Source organism: Elephas maximus, chromosome 24, assembly GCF_024166365.1.
Source record: "Elephas maximus indicus isolate mEleMax1 chromosome 24, mEleMax1 primary haplotype, whole genome shotgun sequence".
In the NCBI taxonomy this organism is placed as follows: domain Eukaryota; kingdom Metazoa; phylum Chordata; class Mammalia; order Proboscidea; family Elephantidae; genus Elephas; species Elephas maximus.
The window spans coordinates 45799315-45819956 of NC_064842.1; the positions used below are offsets into that span (position 1 = coordinate 45799315).

The window sequence follows — 20642 nt, forward strand, 5'->3', positions numbered from 1 at the left end:
ACAACTCAATAGAAAGTCAGAGGAGCAGAATCAAGCAACTGGAAGGCAGAATTGGTGACCTTGAAGAGAAAACACTTGGCGCCAATATATTTGAAGAAAAATCTGATAAAAGAATTTTAAAAAATGAAGAAACTTTGAGAATCATTTGGGACTCTAACAAGAGAAATGACCTACAAGTGATTGCAGTACCAGAACAGGGAAGGATAACAGAAAATACAGAGAGAATTGTTGAAGATTTGTTGACAGAAAAAATTCCCTGATATTGTGAAAGATGAGAAGATATCTATCCAAGAGGCTCATCGAACTCCACATAAGGTAAGTTTTAAAAGAAAGTCACCAAGACATATTATAATCAAACTTACCAAAACCAAAGATAAACAGAGAATTCTAAGCACAGCTAGGGATAAACGAAAAGTCACCTACAAAGGAAAGTCAATAAGAATAAGCTTGGACTACTTGGCAGAAACCAGGTAGGCAGGAAAGCAATGGGATGACTTATATAAAACATTGAAGGAAAAAAATTGCCAGCCAAGAATCATATATCCAGCAAAACTGTCTCTCAAATATGAAGGTGAAATTAGGACCCTTCCAGATAAACAGAAGTTTAGGGAATTCATAAAAACCAAACCAACATCTAAGATGCATCAACTGGTCTCAACCCACCTGGAGCAAAGGAGAATGAAGAACACCAAGGTTACACGACAACTAAGAGCCCAAGAGACAGAGAGGGCCACATGAACCAGAGACCTACATTATCCTGAGAACAGAAGAACTAGTTGGTGCCCGGCCACAATCGATGACTGCCCTGACAGGGAGCACAATAGAGAACCCCTGAGGGAGCAGGAGATAAGTGGGAGGCAGACCCCAAATTCTCATAAAAAGACCATACTTAATGGTCTGGATGTGACTAGAGGAATTCTGGCGGTCATGGTCCCCAAACGTTCTTTTGGCACAGGACGGGAACCATCCCCAAAGATGATTCATCAGACATGAAAGGGACTGGACAGTGGGTGGGAGAGAGATGCTGATGAAGAGTGAGCTAATAATATCAGGTGGACACTTGAGACTGTGTTGGCATCTCCTGTCTGGAGGGGGGATGGGAGGATAGAGAGAGTTGGAGGCTGCCAAAGTTTTCACGAAAGGAGAGACTGGAAGGGCTGACTCATTACAGGGACAGCAAGTGGGAGTAAGGAGTAAGATGTATATTAACTTATATGTGACAGACTGACTTGATTTGTAAACGTTCACTTGAAGTTCAATAAAAGTTAATAATAATAAAAAAAAAAACCAAACCAAAACTACAAGAAATACCAGAGGGAGTTCTTTCATTAGAAAATCAACACTACCATGTATCAACCCAAGACTAGAACACTGGACAGAGCAATCAGAAGTTAACCCAGTCAGGGAAATCATAAAAATAAATCAAGATTAAAAAAAAACCCTCAAAACAGGGAAACAGTAATGTTATTATGTAAAAGAAGACAACACTAAAACAATAAAGAGGGACTAAGAACTGTAGTCAAAGATATTTCATGAGGAGAGGAAGACAAGGCTGTATAAAGAAATAAAAGTTAGGTTTAAACTTAGAAAAATAGGGGTAAATGTTAAGGTAACCACAAAGGAGACTAACTATCCTACTCATCAAAATAAAATACAAGAAAAAAATAGAGACTCAGCAGAAACAAAATCAACAACAATGAACAAGAAGAAGAGACAATATATAAACTGCTCAGCACAAAAAATTAAGCGGGAAAAAGAAACTGTCAACAACACACAAAAAAAGACATCAAAATGACAGCACTAAACTCAAACCTACCCATAACTACACTGAAAGTTAATGGACTGAATGCACTGATAAAGAGACAGAGAGTGGCAGAATAGATAAAAAATACATGATCCATCTATATACTGCCTACAAGAGACACATCTTAGAGACACAAACAAATTAAAACTCCAAGGATGGGAAAAAAACATATCAAGCAAACAACAATCAAAAAAGAGCAGGAGTGGCAATCTTAACTTCTGACAAAATAGACTTTAAAGTTAAATCCACCACAAAGGATAAAGAAGGACACTATATAATGATTAAAGGGACAATATACCAGGAGGATATGACCATATTAAGTTTATATATGCACCCAATGTCAGGGCTGCAAGATACAAAAAATAAACTGTAACAGCATTGAAAAGGGAAATAGACAGCTCCACAAGTATAGTAAGAGACTTCAACACACCACTTTCAGGGAAGGACAGGATATCCAGAAAGAAGATCAATAAAGACAGAGAAGATCTAACTGCCACAATCAACCAACTCGACCTTACAGATATATACAGAACACTCCACCCAACAGCAGCCAAGTATACTTCCTTTTCTAGTGCACATGGAACATTGTCTAGAATAGACCACATATTAAGTCATAAAGCAAGCCTTAGCAGAATCCAAAACATTGAAATATTACAAAGCATCTTCTCTGACCAGAAGGCCATAAAAATAGAAATCAATAACAGAAAAAGCAGGGAAAAGAAATCAAACACTTGGAAACTGAACAATAACCTGCTCAAAAAAGACTGGGTTATACAAGACTTTAAGGATGGAATAAAGAAATTCATAAAATCCAATGAGAATGAAAATACTTCCTATCAGAACCTTTGGGACAGAACGAAAGCAGTGCTCAGAGGTCATTTTATATCAATAAATGCACACATACAAAAAGAAGAAAGAACCCAAATCAAAGAATTATCCCTACAACTAGAACAAATAGAAAGAAAGCAACAAAGGAAACCCTCAGGCACCAGAAAAAAGGAAATAATAAAAATTAGAGCAGAACTAAATGAAATAGAAAGCAGAAAAATAATTGAAAGAGTCAACAAGACCAAAAGCTGGTTCTCTGAAAAAGTTAACAAAATTGATAAATCATTGGCCAAACTGACAAAAGAAAAACAGGACAGGAAGGAAGTAGCCTGAATAAGAAGTTAGACGGGTGTTGTTACAACAGACCCAACTGAAATTAAAAGAATCATATCAGATTACCATGAAAAATTGTACTCTAACAAATTTGAAAACCTAGAACAAATGAACTCCTAGAAACACACTACCTGCCTAAACTAACACCAACAGAGGTAGAACAACTAAATAGACCCACAGCAAAAGAAGAGATTGAAAAGGTAATCAAAAGACTCCCAACAACAACAACAAAAAGCCCTGTTCCAGACAGCTTCACTGCAGAGTTCTACCAAATTTTCAGAGAAGAATTAACACCATGACTACTAAAGGTATTTCAGGACATAGAAGAGGATGAAATACTCCAAAACTCATTCTATGAAGCCAGCATATCCCTGAAAGCAAAACCAGGTAAAGACACACACACACAAAAAAAGAAAATTACAGACCTATCCCTTATGAGCTTAGATGCAAAAATCCTCAACAAAATTCTAGCCAATAGAATTTAACAACATATCAAAAAAAAAAACAATTCACCAGGACCAAGAGGGATTCATACCGGTATGCAGGGATGGTTCAACATTAGAAAAACAATGAATGTAATCCATCATATAAATAAAACAAAAAGACAAGGACCACATGATTTTATTAATTGATGCAGAAAAGGCATTTGGCAAAGTTCAACACCCATTCATAATAAAAAATCTCAGCAAACTACAAATAGAAGGAAAATTCCTTAACATAATAAAGGGCATTTATACAAAACTGACAGCCAACATCATCCTAAATGGAGAGAGTCTGAAAGCATTCCCACTGAGATCGGGAACCAGACGAGGTTGCCCTTTATCACCACTCTTATTCAACATTGTGCTGGAGGTCCTAGCCAGAGCAATGAGGCAAGATACAGAAATAAAGAGCGTCCTGATTGGTAAGGAAGAAGTAAAAGTATCTCTATTTACAGATGACATGATCTTATACACAGAAAACCCTAAGGAACCCTCCAGAAAACTACTGAAACTAATATAAGAGTTCAGCAGAGTATCGGGATACAAGACAAACATACAAAAATCAGTTGGATTCCTCTACACCAACAAAAAGAACATAAAAGAGGAAATCACCAAATCAATGCCATTTACAGTAGCCCCCAAGAAGATAAAATACTTAGGAATAAATCTTTCCAGAGATGTGAAAGACTTATACAAAGAAAACTACAGTACACTTCTGCAAGAAACCAAAAGAGACTTACATAAGTGGAAGAACATACCTTGCTCATGGATAGGAAGCCTTAACATTATAAAAATGTCTTTTCTACCAAAAGCGATCTATACATTCAATGCAATTCTGATTCCAAGCCCAAGGACATTCTTTAATGAGATGAAGAAACAAATCACCAACTTCATACGGAAGGGAAAGAGGCCCCAGATAAGTGAAGCATTGCTGAAAAAGAAGAACAAAGTGGGAGGCCTCACTCTACCTGATTTTAGAACCTATTATAAGACCACCGCAGTCAAAACAGCCTGGTACAACAACAAATACATAGACCAATCGGACAGAATTGAGAATCCAGACATAAATCCATCCACATATGAGCAACTGATATTTGACAAAGACACAAAGTCAGTTAAATGGGGAAATGGCAGTCTTTTTTACAATTGGTGTGGGCATAACTGGATATTCATCTGCAAAAAAATGAAACAAGACCCATACCTCACTCCATGCACAAAAACGAGCTCAAAATGGATCAAAGACCTAAATATAAAATCTAAAAAGATAAAGATCATGGAAGAAAAAATAGGGACAATGTTAGGAGCCCTAATAAATGGCATAAACAGCATACAAATCATTACTAACAATGCAGAAGAGAAACCAGATAACTGGGGGCTCCTAAAAATCAAACACCTATGCTCATCCAAAGGCTTCACCAAAGGAGTAAAAAGACCACCTACAGACTGGGGAGAAGTTTTTAGCTATGACATTCCGATCAGCATCTGATCTCTAAAATCTACAGGATACTGCAAAAACTCAACAACAAAAAGACAAATATCCCAATCAAAAATGAGCGAAGGCTATGAACAGACACTTCACTAAAGAATACATTCAGGAAGCTAACAGATACATGAGGAAACGCTCAGGATCATTAGCCATTAGAGAAATGCAAATCAAAACTACAATGAGATTCCATCTCACTCCAACAAGGCTGGCACTAATCCAAAAAACACAAAATAATAAATGTTGGAAAGGTTGTGGAGAGATTAGGACACTTATACACTGCTGGTGGGGATGTAAAATGGTACAACCACTTTGGAAATCGATTTGGGACTTCCTTAAAAGGCTAGAAATAGAACTACCATACGATCCTGCAATCCCACTCCTTGGAATATATCCTAGAGAAATAAGAGCCTTTACATGAACAGATATACACACACCCATGTTCATTGAGGCACTGTTTACAACTGCAAAAAGATGGAAGCAACCAAGGTGCCTATCAATGGATGAATGAATGAATTAATTATGGTATATTCACACAATGGAATATTACGCATCGATAAAGCACAATAATGAATCCGTGAAACATTTCATAACATGGAGGAATCTGGAAGACATTATGCTGAGTGAAATTAGTCAGCTGCAAAAGGACAACTATTGTATAAGACCACTATCATAAGAACTGGAGAAATAGTTTCAACAGAGAAGAGAATATTCTTTGATGGTTATGAGAAGGGGGAGGGAGGGAGGCAGAGGGTTTTCACTAATTAGATAGTAGATAAGAGCTATTTTAGGTGAAGGGAAAGACAACAGACAACACAGGAGAGGTCAGCACAACTGGACTAAACCAAAAGCAAAGAAGTTCCCTGAATAAACTGAATGCTTCAAAGCCCAGCGTAGCAGGGGTGGGGGTTTGGGGACCATGGTTTCAGAGAACATCTAAGTCAATTGGCATAATAAAATCTGTTAAGAAAATATTCTGCATCCCACTTTGGGGAGTGATGTCTGGGGTCTTAAATGCTAGCAAGTGGCCATCTAAGAGCAAAGGAGATTGAAGAACACCAAAGACACAAGGTAATTATGAGCCCAAGAGGCAGAAAGGGCCACATAAAGCAGAGACTACATTAGCCTAAGACCAGAAGAACTAGATGGTGCCCGGCTACAACCCATGACTGTTCTGACAGGGAACACAACAGAGAACCCCTGAGGGAGCAGGAGAGCAGTGGGATGCAGACCTCAAATTCTCATAAAAAGACCAGATTTAATGGTCTGACTAAGACTGGAATGACCCCGGAGGTCATGGTCTCCAGACCTTCTGTTAGCCCAAGACAGGAACCATTCCCAAAGCCAACTCTTCAGACAGGGATTGGACTGGACTATGGGATAGACAATGATACTGGTGAAGAATGAGCTTCTTGGAACACGTAGATGAAACTATGTTGACATCTCCTGTCTGAAGGGGAGATGAGAGGGTAGAGAGGATCAGGAGCTGGCCAAATGGGCATGAAAAGAGAGAGTGGAGGGAAGGAGTGTGCTGTCTCATTATGGGGAGAGCAATTAGGAGTATATAGCAAGGTGTTTATAAATTTTTGTATGAGAGTCCGACTTTTTTGTAAACTTTCACTTAAAGCACAATAAAGATAAAAAAAAAACTCAAACTCACAAAAAAGACCAGCTTGCTGGTTTGACACAGATTAGAGCAACCACTGAGAGGACAGCTCTAAGACATCTGGAATTGACCTGGAATTGAAGTAATTTCCAAAGACCACCACCCAGAGAAATAATAGACAAGCACATAAGATAAACAATAACACCCGAGAGAAGGCAGGAAGGGGGAGATAATCAGGGCAAAAGAAATGGGGAAATCAGGGCAGGAATGGGGAGAGTGGTGACACATTGTGGGGAATGAAACCAAGGTCATGAAATACTTTATATGTCAACTATTAGATGGGAAGTAATTTGTTCTATAAACTTTCCCCTGAAGGCCCCCAAAAAGGGAAAAAATCTTTTAAATGACAACTTTTATGTTACATATATTTTACCACAATAATTTAAAAGAAAAAAAACAGTAGTACTACGTCTTCCAAATTTCCACATAATAGGAGAAGTAGGCACCTTTTTTTCTTCTGTTTTTCAGGAAAGAAAACCAAAATACAGAAAAGTAAAGTAACCTCTTCAGGGACAGACAGCTAAAGCTAGTAAGTTCCAAGCTGAGAGGAAAGCAGGGTTTGCTTATTCCCAGCCATGACCCCTGCCCACACCACCTTCATTCTTGAAGCTCACTTACCTCTCCCAACTCCAAAAGAAGGGGTGACCCTGCAGGTTACTCAGTATTGTCTGCAAGTTTTCCCCAGGGCAAAACAGGCGACGAATGAGATCTCTAGTTTCTTCATCTGGAGAACGTTGAACCACCTTTTCATTCTCTAGAGCCTCCAGCTTCTCAAAAGGGATGCCTCCCTTCTCTACCACATATAGGACCAGCCGTCCAAGCGCCTGCCAGAAGACACAAATCAAGCCACAGGTGCTTACAGATTCTCTCTCTGTTCAGGTGACCTTGGAGGGTGTGGTGCAGGCTATAAACCATGCAAGACTTAAGGAATCTTGAGGAGTCTGTAGACTTGTGAGGGACAGAAGACACCAGTTTGTGCCTGGAGAACTCTTCAAAGTGGTGCATGGTCCACACAATTTAAGTTTCTGAGGAGAAAAGGTAACCCTGGGCTACAGTTGTCAAGGCAGCTTCTTGAAGGAAGACAGGTGTGAGGTGGGTCTTGAAGTATGGGTAGAATTTAGATAAACAGGAAAAATGGAGAATGTTTTAAACAAGGCGAATGCCAGGAGCCTATCTGGGAACCAGACCTTTGGAAAGTCAAAGGTCGTATCAGGCAGTAGATAATGCCACCAGTCCAGGTTTCAGGGGGAGGATACAGTGACAGCCCAAGGGTTAGGCCATGACAGAGAGAAGAGGCAGAGAAGGAAGCCAGCTTAGGAACTCTCTGCACCAGGGAAGGAGCTGACATCTGAAGTCACCAAATCACAAAGGCCAAAATTTAAAGCTTGTAGAGGCAGGAGACCAAACACATGGAGGAAGAAGAGCACTTGCCCATTGGATTGAGAACTCACCACCCTGGGAAGCTCTCCTCCAAGAGAACCACCCTAACAGGGCCTTGGTCTGCAGAGGGCAGCCATCTCCCTTCAGGGGTGTACTCATGGCTGTTTCAGGGTCTTAACCTTATGTGAAAGCTTAGTCTCTTTCAAGCTGGGGACTGGTTCCATTCCTCCCAGTTGTTTTCAAAGGACCTTAGTATTTGGCCCCTTAGGAGCTCGGCACCCCCATCTGATGGGAGTGGGAAGAGAAGCCTCGTTTACTTCCTCCTTAGGCAGAAGATATCTCTTTGGAGAAGAGCCTGGCGTGGCATGCTTGATTTATTTACTTATTTAGCTAGTGGAAAAAGAGGGAGCTCCAGTGAGAAATAGAAAGGGGCCAAAGCAACAGCCAACCCCACACAGACCCAGCCTTTATACCTTCCCCTCTCCACACTGAAAGTTTGACCCCTGGAAAGAGGCCCAGTGAAACGCCGTTGTCTGCAGGGGATTGAGGACAATGAGCATTACTGGCGAAAGCCTTGAACCTCCCAAGACATCGACAATTACTTTTATGATTGTCGTTGTTGCTCCCAGCTGCCATCGAGTCATCCCCTGACTCACGGGAACCCCATGTACAACAGAAAGGGATCATTGTGATCCATAGTGTTCTCACTGCAGCCAATTTTTCAGAAGTAGATCACCAGGCCTTTCTTCCTAGTCTGTCTTAGTCTGGAAGCTCTGCTGAAACCTGTTCAGTATCACAGCAACAGGTAAGCCTCCACTGACAGACAGACGGTGGCTGCACGTATGGTGTCCTGGCTGGGAATCAAACCTGAATCTCCCATATGGAAGGTGAGAATTATATCACTGAACCATCACTGTACCCATCACTTTTATGATTAAAAACAAACACTGTACCCATCACTTTTATGATTAGAGGGTGAATTTTTCTTAATTTCCATCTCTCAGCTTATAAACAAGAAAGAAAGAAAAGATACTGCTGTCTTGGCCCTGGGCTAGAGGTGAAGTATCCCTAATTTGACACACCTGAATTCCCTGTTTTGGGGCTGTTCTGGCACTATTCCTAAACCCTAAATTCATTGTTAAAATCAGAGATAATGTTCTTTTTCTGTTGATTAAAATAGGAATGTTCTACTATAGGGTGTAGGAAATAAGGTCATGAACAAACGAGGGAGGAAGCAGAAAGACGAAAAAGTAAATTGGATTTTAGAAATTACCTGTAGATCTGTCTTGATTTTCTGTGGATCTCCAGCCCACTTGGTGCTCTTATCAAAATCTGCCAGGCGAACAGCATTCTTAGAATCTAAGGGATAGTTTGCAGAGGTGTATTGAAAATACTCGTTCTCCGTGTTGTGAGAATCAATTAAATAAATATGCAAAATGACGTGCAATCTGGTGTCTCGGATGAAGGCAGTACAAAAGCTTTTATCTCTATTGCTGTTTACTTCTCAAAAACTGCCAAATGCACTGTTTCATGTGATTTATTAGGTTTCTGCCTAGAGCAGGACTTACATTTATTTTTTCCAGGCCGAGGGGCCAGATGGGTGGGTGGAAAGGGATGAGATCAATTCAACCAGCTCTCATGCAATCTCTAGGGGAAAACAACACAGGTTTACAAAGGACCTAGCAAGAGTGAGAGTTACATCCTACAGCTAAAGTACAACTAAACAACAAGGCTCCAAGTCCAAGACCATCCTAGCAGAGCATCCCACCCAGTGGAGCCAACCAGCCACAGAACACTGTTCCACTTAAAACAGGCATCACGAATCAACTATGTGCTTGTCATAAGTCACTGCTTCTTTGTCCACTTTATGTTCTACCTTAGAATCTTCTTTCCTTGAAGGAAGCCACTGAGTCCTCAGGAAGAGGGATGCATGATTGAGAGAGGCCTCTGGGGTCAGGAACAAGATAAAAGAAGGGCAAGTCGGTGATTTATCCTCCAAGAGGTGGCCACCTCCTTCTGGCTTAAATGAGTCTGAGAAGAAGGAAGGCCGGATAACCTCAAATAGGGTAATGGCTTCTAGAATCTTTCTGATTTTGAACTTAGACCTGAAAGTTATATGGGAATCTAGAATCTCACAAAAATGAATTTATTAAGCTACTCAACAGGATTTTATCAAGGAGAAAACAATGGTGAACGTTACACAGTCCAGTCTCCCTTCAGTTTGGAGTCTCTGGGAAAGGAGATAGATATTAATGAATAATTGCACAAATAAACACACAATTAATTGCACTTTTGAAAATGCTAGCAAAAAGTGCAGGATGCTATTAAAATGTATTACAGGCTGTGGGGGGAGAAATCTTCCTTAAAGAAGAGATACTTAGACTAAAAAGATGAGTAGAATTTGGGTAGGTGAATGGAGTAGGGAAGAGAATTCCAGATAGGAATTCCTGGGGCGGTAAAGAACCTGGAGAATTCCACTCTGATGGAAAGAAGCCCCTTGAGCCTAGAGAGAGAATGAAGTAAGAAAGCGGCCTACAATGCGGCTGAAGAGGCAGATGGGGTTGAGATCATAAACCAGGGATTGTTTTCAGTTGTATGAACTCATATCAGCTGCCACGGAGTCAACTTCAACTCACGTTGTCTCAGAGTAGTACTGTGCTCCACAGGGTTTTCGGTGACTGATTTTTGGAATTAGATCACCATGCCGTTCTTCTAAGGTACCTCTGGGTGGACTCGAACCTCCAACCTTTGGGTTAGCAGCTGATGGCATTAACCATTTGCACCACTCGAGGACTTCATTTAAAACGATCAATTCCCTCAATTCTTCAGGCTGCTTTGAGTTTTCTGCTACTTGAACTTGAAAGTGCCTAAATGAAACACTTCACATATCTTCTAACACTTGATATTTTTATAAACCCCAGTTTTTTATTTTTCCATTCAACAGACATTGCTTGAATGCTGTAAAAGTTTCTAAATGTTTACACTTAGTTTCTGTACTCTCTAAATCCCAGACTGGTAAACAGTTGATGGGCTACGTTGGCCAGGAGGAAATCTACCCACCCCACCACGCACCCTGTGATTCAAGAACCTCTGTTCTCTTCACTCTCACTCTGCTCTTCATCCTCACCCTGTCCTTCACTGTCACCACAGTTACATCGGCTCAGATTGCTGGTTTTTAATTTTTGTTTTACTAAATTACACGTTTAGGTTACTTAGAAACTTAATAATTCCTTTGCTCATCATTGTTTCTTATAAGTCATTGTTTTCTCCAGCTGTTCTTTCATATAGAATCTGTGAGTGGGTAAGTTTTCTGAATCCTTGAATGCTTAGAAATGTAGTTATTTTGAATCACATGTGAACAATCATTTGGCAGTTAAAACGGTTCTTTCTCACTCCTGAAACTAATAGAAGAGTTCAGCACAGTATCAAGGCACAAGATAAACATACAGAAGTCAGTTGACTCCTCTACACCAAAGAAGAGAACGTCAAAGAGGAGAAACCTTCTTTCTCTTTGGCTCTTTTCTTATTTCACCCAGCTTGTTGATGAGAGAAGTTAGATGCTAATCTGATTCTTGTTTCTATGTAGGAAATCTGGATTTCTTTTTTTAAATAGCTTTTGAGTTTTTCTTTTTTCCTTGCTACTATGAAATTCCTTTCTGATGTGACTCGATGTGTATTTTTCCTTATTTGTCCTTCTTGGCTCTTGGTGAGTCTTTCAATATGAGAACTGATATCTGTCTTTAGTTCTAGGGAATTCTGTTATTATTATTATTTTTTTTAATATTGCTTTATTCCCATTCTCTCTCTTTTCTCCCTCTGGGATGCTTATTGGAGGGATGTTGGAACTTCTGAATCTAGCCTTCATGTCTGTAAATTTATTTTTTATACTTTCCATCTCTTTATGCCTTTCTGCTATATCCTAGGAAAATTTCTCAAGATAATCTTCTAGCTCAGTAATTTAATCTCTAATCGATTCTCGAAGTTTTTAAAAAGTGTACTTAAACAATTTTCTTTTTATTCTTAAGCTCTCTATTTGGTTCCTTTCATAATGCTTATCCTTGCTTCATGGATATAATAGCCTATCTTTGTTCTCTGTTTCTATTAATTATATTTACTGTAAGTTTGCATTGTGGTATCTTGGTTAGCTCTGTTCCCTTGGATGTAAATCCTTTTGTTTGATGCATCTCTTTCATGGCATTGGCATTCCCCAAATATCTTAAATGATGCTTGACTGTAAGCCCTCCTTTGCAGCAGAGAATCCCTGATGTCCTTTGAGTTGCTTCTGTTAATGCTGCCCAACACAGGGGAGGGATGGAAGCAGTTTCCAGAACTTAAGTGAAAGTTGGGAGTAAGCAGGACATGTCACTTGGCAGGGTACCTTGGCAGACAGCCTTCTGGGTTTAACTTCTCTTCATCTTTCTTCGGATCACCAATCACCCAGTGTACCAAGCAGTGCCCCTGCCTGGAGGGACAGCCCCATCATAAATGCCTGGAAGTGGGGCTGCACAGAGTTTGACCTGCCTTGTTTCTACCGATGTAGCAATCGTCAGGAGTCCCTGGGTGGTACAAGAAGTTAATATTAGTCTAAAGGACTAACGGACCATATGAACAACAGTGTCCACCAGCCTGAGCCCAGAAGAACTAGATGGTGCCGGGCTACCATCATCGACGCTCTGACAGGGATCACAATAGAGGGTCCTGGACAGAGTGGAAGAAAAACGTAAAACAAAATTCAAATTTACACACGCACACAAAAAGACCAGACTTACTGGTCTGACAAGAGACTGGAGGAACCCCCAAGGCTCTGTCCCCCAGACACCCTGCTAATTCTGAACTGAAGCTACTCCCGAAGTCCACCTTCCAGCCAAAGGCCAGACAGGCCTATAAACAAACAATAGCACATATGAGGAGCATGCTTCTTAGTTCAATCAAGTATACAAGACCAAATGGACCACACTTGCCCAAGAGCAAAAACGAGAAGGAAGGGATGGAAAAACTGGACAGGTAGACACGTGAAACTGGAGTGGAAAGGGGGAGAGTGCTGATACATTGCGGGGATTGCAACCAACGTCACAAAACAATTTGTGTATAAACTTTTCAATGAGAAAATAATTTGCACTATAAACTTTCATCTAAAGCACAATAAAAAAAAAAAGATTTTAATCTTATTTTTTCCCCCTATCATTTTAAGGGTTCAATGCCGAGAGCAGAGTCTATAGCATATGTTAGGTTCACTACCTGGAGAGAGAAGTGCAATCAATTCTTTATTCAAATTTAGGAATGGAAGAGATGGTGCCAGAAATTTCAAAGACTAGGAAGTGCACAAGTTATTTCTCTTTAGACTATGTTTTATGACACGTTCGCATGCAGGTCAGCAATTAGAATTGGGAAGAACCCAGTCTTTGGCTGAGTCTTGAAGACTCTGTCTCACTCACGCTGCACACATCTTGTCAGTCCCCGAGCAAAGCAGCTAAAAACCAGGACAGAGTATCACCAGAGTGTCCTTCAAGCAATATACCAGATTCTAGCTGTATTCGTAAGGAGCCCTAGTGGCAAAATGGTTAAGTGCTCAGTTGTTAACCACAGGAGAAAAGACCTGTTGATCTGCTCCCAGACAGATTTCAGCCTAGGAAACCCTAAGGGCAGTTCTACTCTGTCACATAGGGTTGCTATGTGTCGGAATGGACTGGAGGGGATGCAACAACAGTTGTGTTCTTATACGCACTTATCTCTTCCAAAGCCAGCCAAAACCCGTTCATTGATTCCAACTCATAGCAACCCTGTAGGACAGTGTAAAACTGCCCCATAGGGTATCCAAAGAGTGGCTGGTGGATTCAAACTGCCGACCTTCTGGTTAGCAGCCATAGCTCTTAACTACTGTGCCACCACCTCTTCCAGGCCCTTAAATACTGTTTTCTGTCTCTCAATATCTGAACCCTCTTTATCCCCTGTTCCCTTGCACCGAGCTTAAATCCCAACACACATCTATATGCCACGTATCTGCTTTTGCTTAGACCTCTAGACAAGTACTGGGCCATTGCTGAGCGCGTATGGTGTGCTTGGTGACTTGGTCACTTAAGGCATCGCACTTAGACCTCATAACAACTTTTTGAAGCAGGTTTGTTGTTGTTACTGGGTGCCATTGAGTCAATTCTGACTTGTAGTGACCCTGTAGGACGGAATAGAACTGTCCAATAGAGTTTCCTAGGCTGTAATCTTTACAGGAGCAGATCTCCAGGTCTTCTCTCCCACAGAGCCACTGGAGGCATTCTTTCAGTCAGCAGTTGAGCTTCAGCACCTAACCACTGCACCACCAGGGCCCCTTGAAGCAAGTATCATCAGTCCCAAATGAGGACACTAAGGCTTACAGATTTAAATGACTCTTGTGAAGTTATAAAACTAGAAGTGGCAGTATTGGGCTTCAGCATCCGTAAGTACCTCTAAAGCCCAACTCTTTCTACTGTACCCACATTGCCTCCTGGGACTTTGCATTCTGCTCCTCTTGCTTCCTTTAATGCTGTTTTTGTTAATTTATCTTGCACCAGTGGATACCAACTTGTCCTGCCTGCTTGGAGTCTGTATCTTCACGGTGATGCATCTTGCCTTGACACCCCCAATTCTGACTTCAGTTTTGCCATTGAGTTTCACCTAAATGAACTCACCTTCAGGATTCTCTCACTTGCATAATACTCTAGGAATTCAAATTTCTGGAGCTGGCTCCACGCATGACATACCTTCGTATCTGTATTTCACCCAGAGCAATATAAGGTGAGCCTGGTACTCTGCTGGCATCCACTGACCGCCATGTGGGCTAAGGGAACTCAGTTATAACTGTTAGCCAGAAGAGACCACACTTATGAATTCATTGTAGTAGTCTTCAAATTGAATAATCCCCATGTGAAAATGTACTTTAGCCCTTTCCTAACTGCAATGGAAAATGTTTCTTGTACACAAAGACCCCAAAATGTCTAAGGGAGGATGGGGTATGAGGACTCACCTATTAAGATGTTTTGTGGGTGCAGATCCTGGTGAGTGTAACCACTCAGGTGTAGTTGTTGAAGAGCCTTAAATATAGACAACAGGGCATTCCGGGCAAACTCATCTTCCTCCTTTTCACCTCCCTCCTTTCCCGCAGCTTCGTCCCCTCTGTTCTTGGCAAAGTGCTCCTGCAGAGTACCTTCATAGAGGGCGAGGCACACATACAAACAGTCCTTTTGGCTCTCGGTCTCATAGAATGTCACCAAGCAACTGGTCCCCCGGCTAAGCGGCAGGCAGGAGAGTTCCCTCTGTGCCTGTTCGCTGTCTTTGCGGAATCGCTTCACAGCCGCCTCTCGGCCGTCGTAGAGTCCCAGGTAGACGCCCCCTTCAGAAGTGCCAGCAATTTTATATTCTTCTATAATAAAGATCTTGAGTTTGCCAATCATATCGCGGTATATCCTGTGGAGTTGTTTCAGGGCCACCCCCCAGCGTGAACTCTGAGGCTCCCAGTCCTCAGTAGGAGGGCGAAAATCTTCTCTGGCTCCTTCACTGAGAAGAAAGCGTGTCAGGGGAATGTTGTAATTTCGCTTCGCTATCATAACAAGATCCCCACAGTCCAGGCTTGCTCCGTGGCTGCACAGCAGACGGGCCATTTCCTCCAGCCCCAGCTGGACTGCGAACAGCAGAGCTGTCTTGCCCTCCCTGTCTGTGTCATTAATTTCTGTATGTTCTTGCTTCAGAAGCATGTGCACCAAACCCAGCTCCTTCATTTCCACTGCCAAGATCAGGGGCGTTTTCTTTCCTTCTCCCCTCACTCTAACATCTGCTCCACGGTCCAGCAGAAGGCGAATGATGGTCTCAACAGTGTTGGGCTTCACCTTCCCGTCCCGACAGCTCTGAAGTGCATGGATCAAGGCATTTCTGCCCATATTGTCCCGGGCGTTAACATCTGCCCCCATCTCATCAAGGAGGATCCTCAAGACTTCTACCTGGCCTTTTTCGGCAGCATCCATGAGAGCAGTGGCCCCTCCTTTCCCAAGCTTTTTTTGATCCTCCTTTGTCTTTCGACTCAAATTCACATCTGCTCCGCTCTCATGCAGGAATCTTAAGGCGTCTATCTTACCATAGGCAGCAGCTTCCATGAAAGCTGTGAAGCCATTCGAATCACACTCATCGACTTCTGATCCTTTAGAAAGGAAGAGTCGTAGCAGATTGACGTCTCCTACAATCCCAGCAAGGATGAAGGGAGTGGCCCCATTGTGCTTCTTCAGAAGAGGGTCGGCACCATGACGAAGCAGAATATGCACAATGTCCTCACTGCAACTCTGAACCGCGTTATGCAAGGGCGTCCAGCCCCATTCCTCCTGGAAATTGACATCAGCCCCTCTTTCCAGCAACTGCTGGACCGTCTCCACATCTCCGTTTCCACTAGCTGTGATCAGCCGATGATTGTCTTCCATGGCAACCCCCCCACTGCTGGCGGGCGGGCATCTCTCCTGGGGGGTGTTTGGATGACTCTTGCTCTCCATGACGGTAAATGCCACTGGCTGCAACCTTTTGCCTTTTCTTTGACAAAATGAAAATATACTTTCTTTGGACTTGATGAAAGAGGCATGGAGAACTTAGAAACTCCGTTCAGGGTAAGTAGGGATTATCTTGCTGAAGACTGGCAGTGTGAGGAGGGATGAAGCTCTTGAAGATACCTGACGGAAAATCCCACCTGGAAACAAAAGACTTACTGTGTAATTTTAGAATGATGGGAAAACAGTTGAATCATAGGAATTAATTTTACTAGCAACACTTTAAAAATATATCCACTTATTCACTATAGAATTTATTTTATCATAGGATATTTTGAATATACACAAATTAAAAATAATAAAATTACTGTGCTATAGTCCTTTTTTTTTTTTTTTTTTTTTTTTATAGTCCCACTGCCTGGAAACAGGCATTGTTAATATTTTAGTGTATTTCCATACTTCTTCTTAAAATATCTGGGATCATGCTGTGTAAATAATTTTGTATCCTGCTTCTTTCCACTTGATGTCATAATAGTAATTTTCTGTGTCACTACCAGGAAACTCTGGGGGCATAATGGTTAAGAGCCACAGCTGCTAACCAAAAGTTTGGCAGTTTGAATCCACCAGGTGCTCCTCGGAAACCCTATGGGGCTGTTTTTCTCTGTCCTATAAGGTTGCTGTAAGTCGGAATTGACTCGACGGCAATGGGTTTATTTTGGTTTTTATGTTACTGCCAAGTCTTTTAAAGCATTTTTAATGGCTGTATAAAATTCCACTAAACAGTTGTTTCATCGCCCTATTACTGAAGGTTTTAAAAATCCTTTTTAAACATGCTCTTATCAGAAATAAAAACGATTTGTCATGAAGTTGATTCCGACTCACGGCGCCCCCGTGTGTGTCAGAGTAGAAGTGAGTTCCACAGGGTTTTTAAGGGGCCGGAGAGGAAGTGGCACGAGCAGGCTAGAGAGGCCATCAGGAGCTGACTCGGTAATTGCTTTGCCTGCTAGGCCAAAGCTTGAAGCGCTCAGGACGAGGGGACAGAGCTAATGTGACTGACGGTATTGGAGACCCTTGATAGCTGTGTGATCTTCAGTAAATCACTTAACCTCTCTGAGAATCACTGTAGTATGGGACTGTGTTGAACCTGCTACCTGGGAGACACAACTTCAGACCACACCACTGATTCTAAGACCATTCTGTATGTGAAAGGAAGGGCTAGTTGAACGGGAGGGATTCGCTAGGGACCAGCCTTGAGGAGGATGGCCTCCCTGGGTTGAGGGGCCTGCAGGACATTTGTCAGCCCCACTTGTTTCTCTGTCACCTTCTAGTTAAACAGTTGCCATTGAGTCCATTCTGCCTCATGGTGACCCCATGTGTGTCAAACTAGAACTGTGCTCCATGGGGTTTTCAACGGATGAGTTTTCGGCAACAGATCACCAGACCTTTCTTCTTAGGCACCTTTTGGTTAGCAGCTGAGCACATTAGCCTTTTCTGCCACCAAACGGACTCTCTTAGAAAAGAAAAACCTCATTTAACAGGAAAAATATATTTCACAGTTTGTGTCAATTTGCATTTCTTATCGGAGCCCTGGTTGCACAGTGGTTAAGAGTTATGGCTGCTAACCAAAAGGTCAGCAGTTTGAATCCACCAGCCACTCCTTGGAAACCCTATGGGATAGTTCTACTATGTCCTATAGGATTATTATGAGTTGGAACAGGTTTGGTTTGGGTTTTTTTATTATTTTTTTTATACTACCAGGAAGTTTGATCATTTCCAATGCATTCAGCTGACTCTAGCCACCAAATCAAAACAAAACCAAACCCAGTGCCGTCGAGTCGATTCCGACTCATAGAGACCCTATAGGACAGAGTAAAACTGCTCCATAGAGTTTCCAAGGAGCGCCTGATGGATTCGAACTGCTGACCCTTTGGTTAGCAGCCATAGCACTTAACCATTATGCCACCAGGGTTTCCACTCTAGCCACAGCAAGACCTAAATTTGAGTCCCTGGTTGTGACACCTTAGACTGTAACTTCCTGATTGTGTAACCTTAGATTGTCACTTAGTTTCTTTGAGTCTTAATTGTCCATCCCCTCAACTCTGGCCAGAATAAATAACATCCCATGGGTAAAGTGCATGACAGTACAGTGTGGGGCAAGTATTTAAAAAAGTAGCACTCAATAAATTATATAGCTTATTATGTCACTTTATGAAAAAAAATTTTAACTAATCCTGTTCTCCTCATTCAGGTGTATATACAGAAGTCTGAGGTCAGCTTAGTCCAGCTGCCCTCAGTCAGATCTGAGCACTACAAGTCCAGTTCACGCATCAGACAGACCCAACCTGTTAACCTTAATTAATTGCGCCTGCTACAAAATGCACAAATCGTTTCTCAGCAGTCTCACCCGTCCGACAGTTACAAAACCCTCGCTCTCGGAGGCCGAATCAATTGTACAACATTAACACCATCTCTGAGCCGTCCAGCAATGAATTCTTTCAGCCAAATGCTGGTGTAGACAGCCCCCTTGTAATCAGTGTACGATGGGACAGTGGAAGGAAGCAAAGGAGGAAAGAAACACCAGGAAACCCTGAGTCAAATACCAGAGAAGAAAACGGGCCCAGCGATGGGCTAGTCCTACTCTCAGTTTCATTTTCCCCATGGCATCCGAGGCTCCCGGTTAACCGAGGACTTGAATAAACCATGTGTGGATTACAGCAGAACATCCAGGAAAGGGCTCTGGACCAAAGGGTCTGGCGGCCAGACCCCTCTGCGCTGTTCTTGGCCTTCACTTCCCGCCCACCCTTTCATCTCCAGTCCCTCTGCTTCTCAAAGCCCAAGAAATCCTTCAAAGAACAGCCTCTTAAGCATTTCCAGCTGTCCTTCTCCTGCCCATCTTACCTTCCAAACTCGGAGACCCCTTCCACTATTCCTGGGACAGCGACGAATCCTTAAAGGCTCTTCTGAGCAGAAAAGCGTTTCCTCCTGGGCTCTGGTCACTGAGTCAGCAGGGTGGGTGGAGCCAAAGGGAGATGAGAAAGGAGGGTGAGTTGGCACCCTCTGGAGGAGAGTGAGGGAGCTAATCTGATACTTGAAAACTGACTGGATGTCCAAGATCATTTGGCTCATCTTTCAGCCTTTCAGCCTCTCTCAGTTTCTTAGTACTGCTGTGAGAGAAATACCACAAGTGGGTGGCTTTAAAGAATAGAATTATTTTTGTCATGGTTCTGGAGGCTAGAAGTCCAAATTCAGGGTGCCAGCTCTAGGAACGGTCTCGGTTGGTTCTGGGGGAAGACTCCTGTCTCAGCTACTGCAGCCCTGGCATTCCTCATTTCCTTAGCCATCTCCATGTGACATCTATCTTCCCCTGCTTGTGTCTCCTTATCTCTATGCTGCTTCTTTGACGGCATGGGTTTGGGGTATGCTGTTCCTTATAACCCAGAAGCAGTGAGGTTTAGGACACACTGACATGGCCTCATTAACATATCTAAGAAAATCCTGTGGGAACTGCCCTAACCCCTATACCTGTCCGCATCCACAGTTATAAGGGTTAGAATTCCAGCTCATGTTTTAGGGGGACACAATTCATCCCATTACACCACCTTTCAGGTTGGAGCATCCGGCTTGATCCATCATTCCTGTACGCCTTTCACATCATTCCAAATTCTCTTCTACTTGGTTAAGGGATGAAAAATAAACACGTATTGAGCACCTACTGCGTGCTAGGCGTTGTGCTCATTGCTTAGCACATGGTACGTCCCCAGTAACCCATAACAATCTTGATGACGATGAAAGTGAGGCTCAGAGAAGCTAAGTAAGCCCACAGCCCCGGCCCTTGCTGCACATCTGGGCTCCCTCAACTCAACTCACTGCCTGAGGTATTGTGAGCCCTCAGAAGAGCACTGGCTGTCCAGCTGTGTGACCTCAGGGAGGGCAGGTAACCATGCTGGGCCTCAGTTCTCTCCTGTAACCTGGTTTTGAAGCTTCCCTTGTGCTCCGGGAGTTCTATGCTTCACCATTTGCCTAGCACTGAGCTGCGTGCCATGTCCTGAATGCTGTGGTGGGAAGTATTCCTGTCCTCAAAGAAAATCCAATTGTGTTGGGGAGGTAGACTCCTGAGAAGGCTGTGGGCAGTGATGTAGGTAATACCCGGTCATGCATGTGTCACATC

General features: G+C 42.4%; 1 protein-coding gene across 1 annotated transcript in view; it reads right to left on the reverse strand.

Annotated features, from left to right (window-relative positions):
* RNASEL (ribonuclease L) overlaps nt 1-19461 on the reverse strand; it is a 35608-nt gene extending 16147 nt beyond the window's left edge. Inside the window, exons 1-4 of the mRNA XM_049868318.1 lie at nt 19373-19461; nt 14974-16674; nt 9250-9335; nt 7215-7420 (exon numbers count right to left, since the gene is read on the reverse strand). Coding sequence (XP_049724275.1) covers nt 7215-7420; nt 9250-9335; nt 14974-16483 — 1802 coding nt within the window. The 5' untranslated portion in view covers nt 16484-16674; nt 19373-19461. The remainder of the gene's footprint in view (nt 1-7214; nt 7421-9249; nt 9336-14973; nt 16675-19372) is intronic.
* Between the last annotated feature and the right edge of the window lie 1181 nt (nt 19462-20642).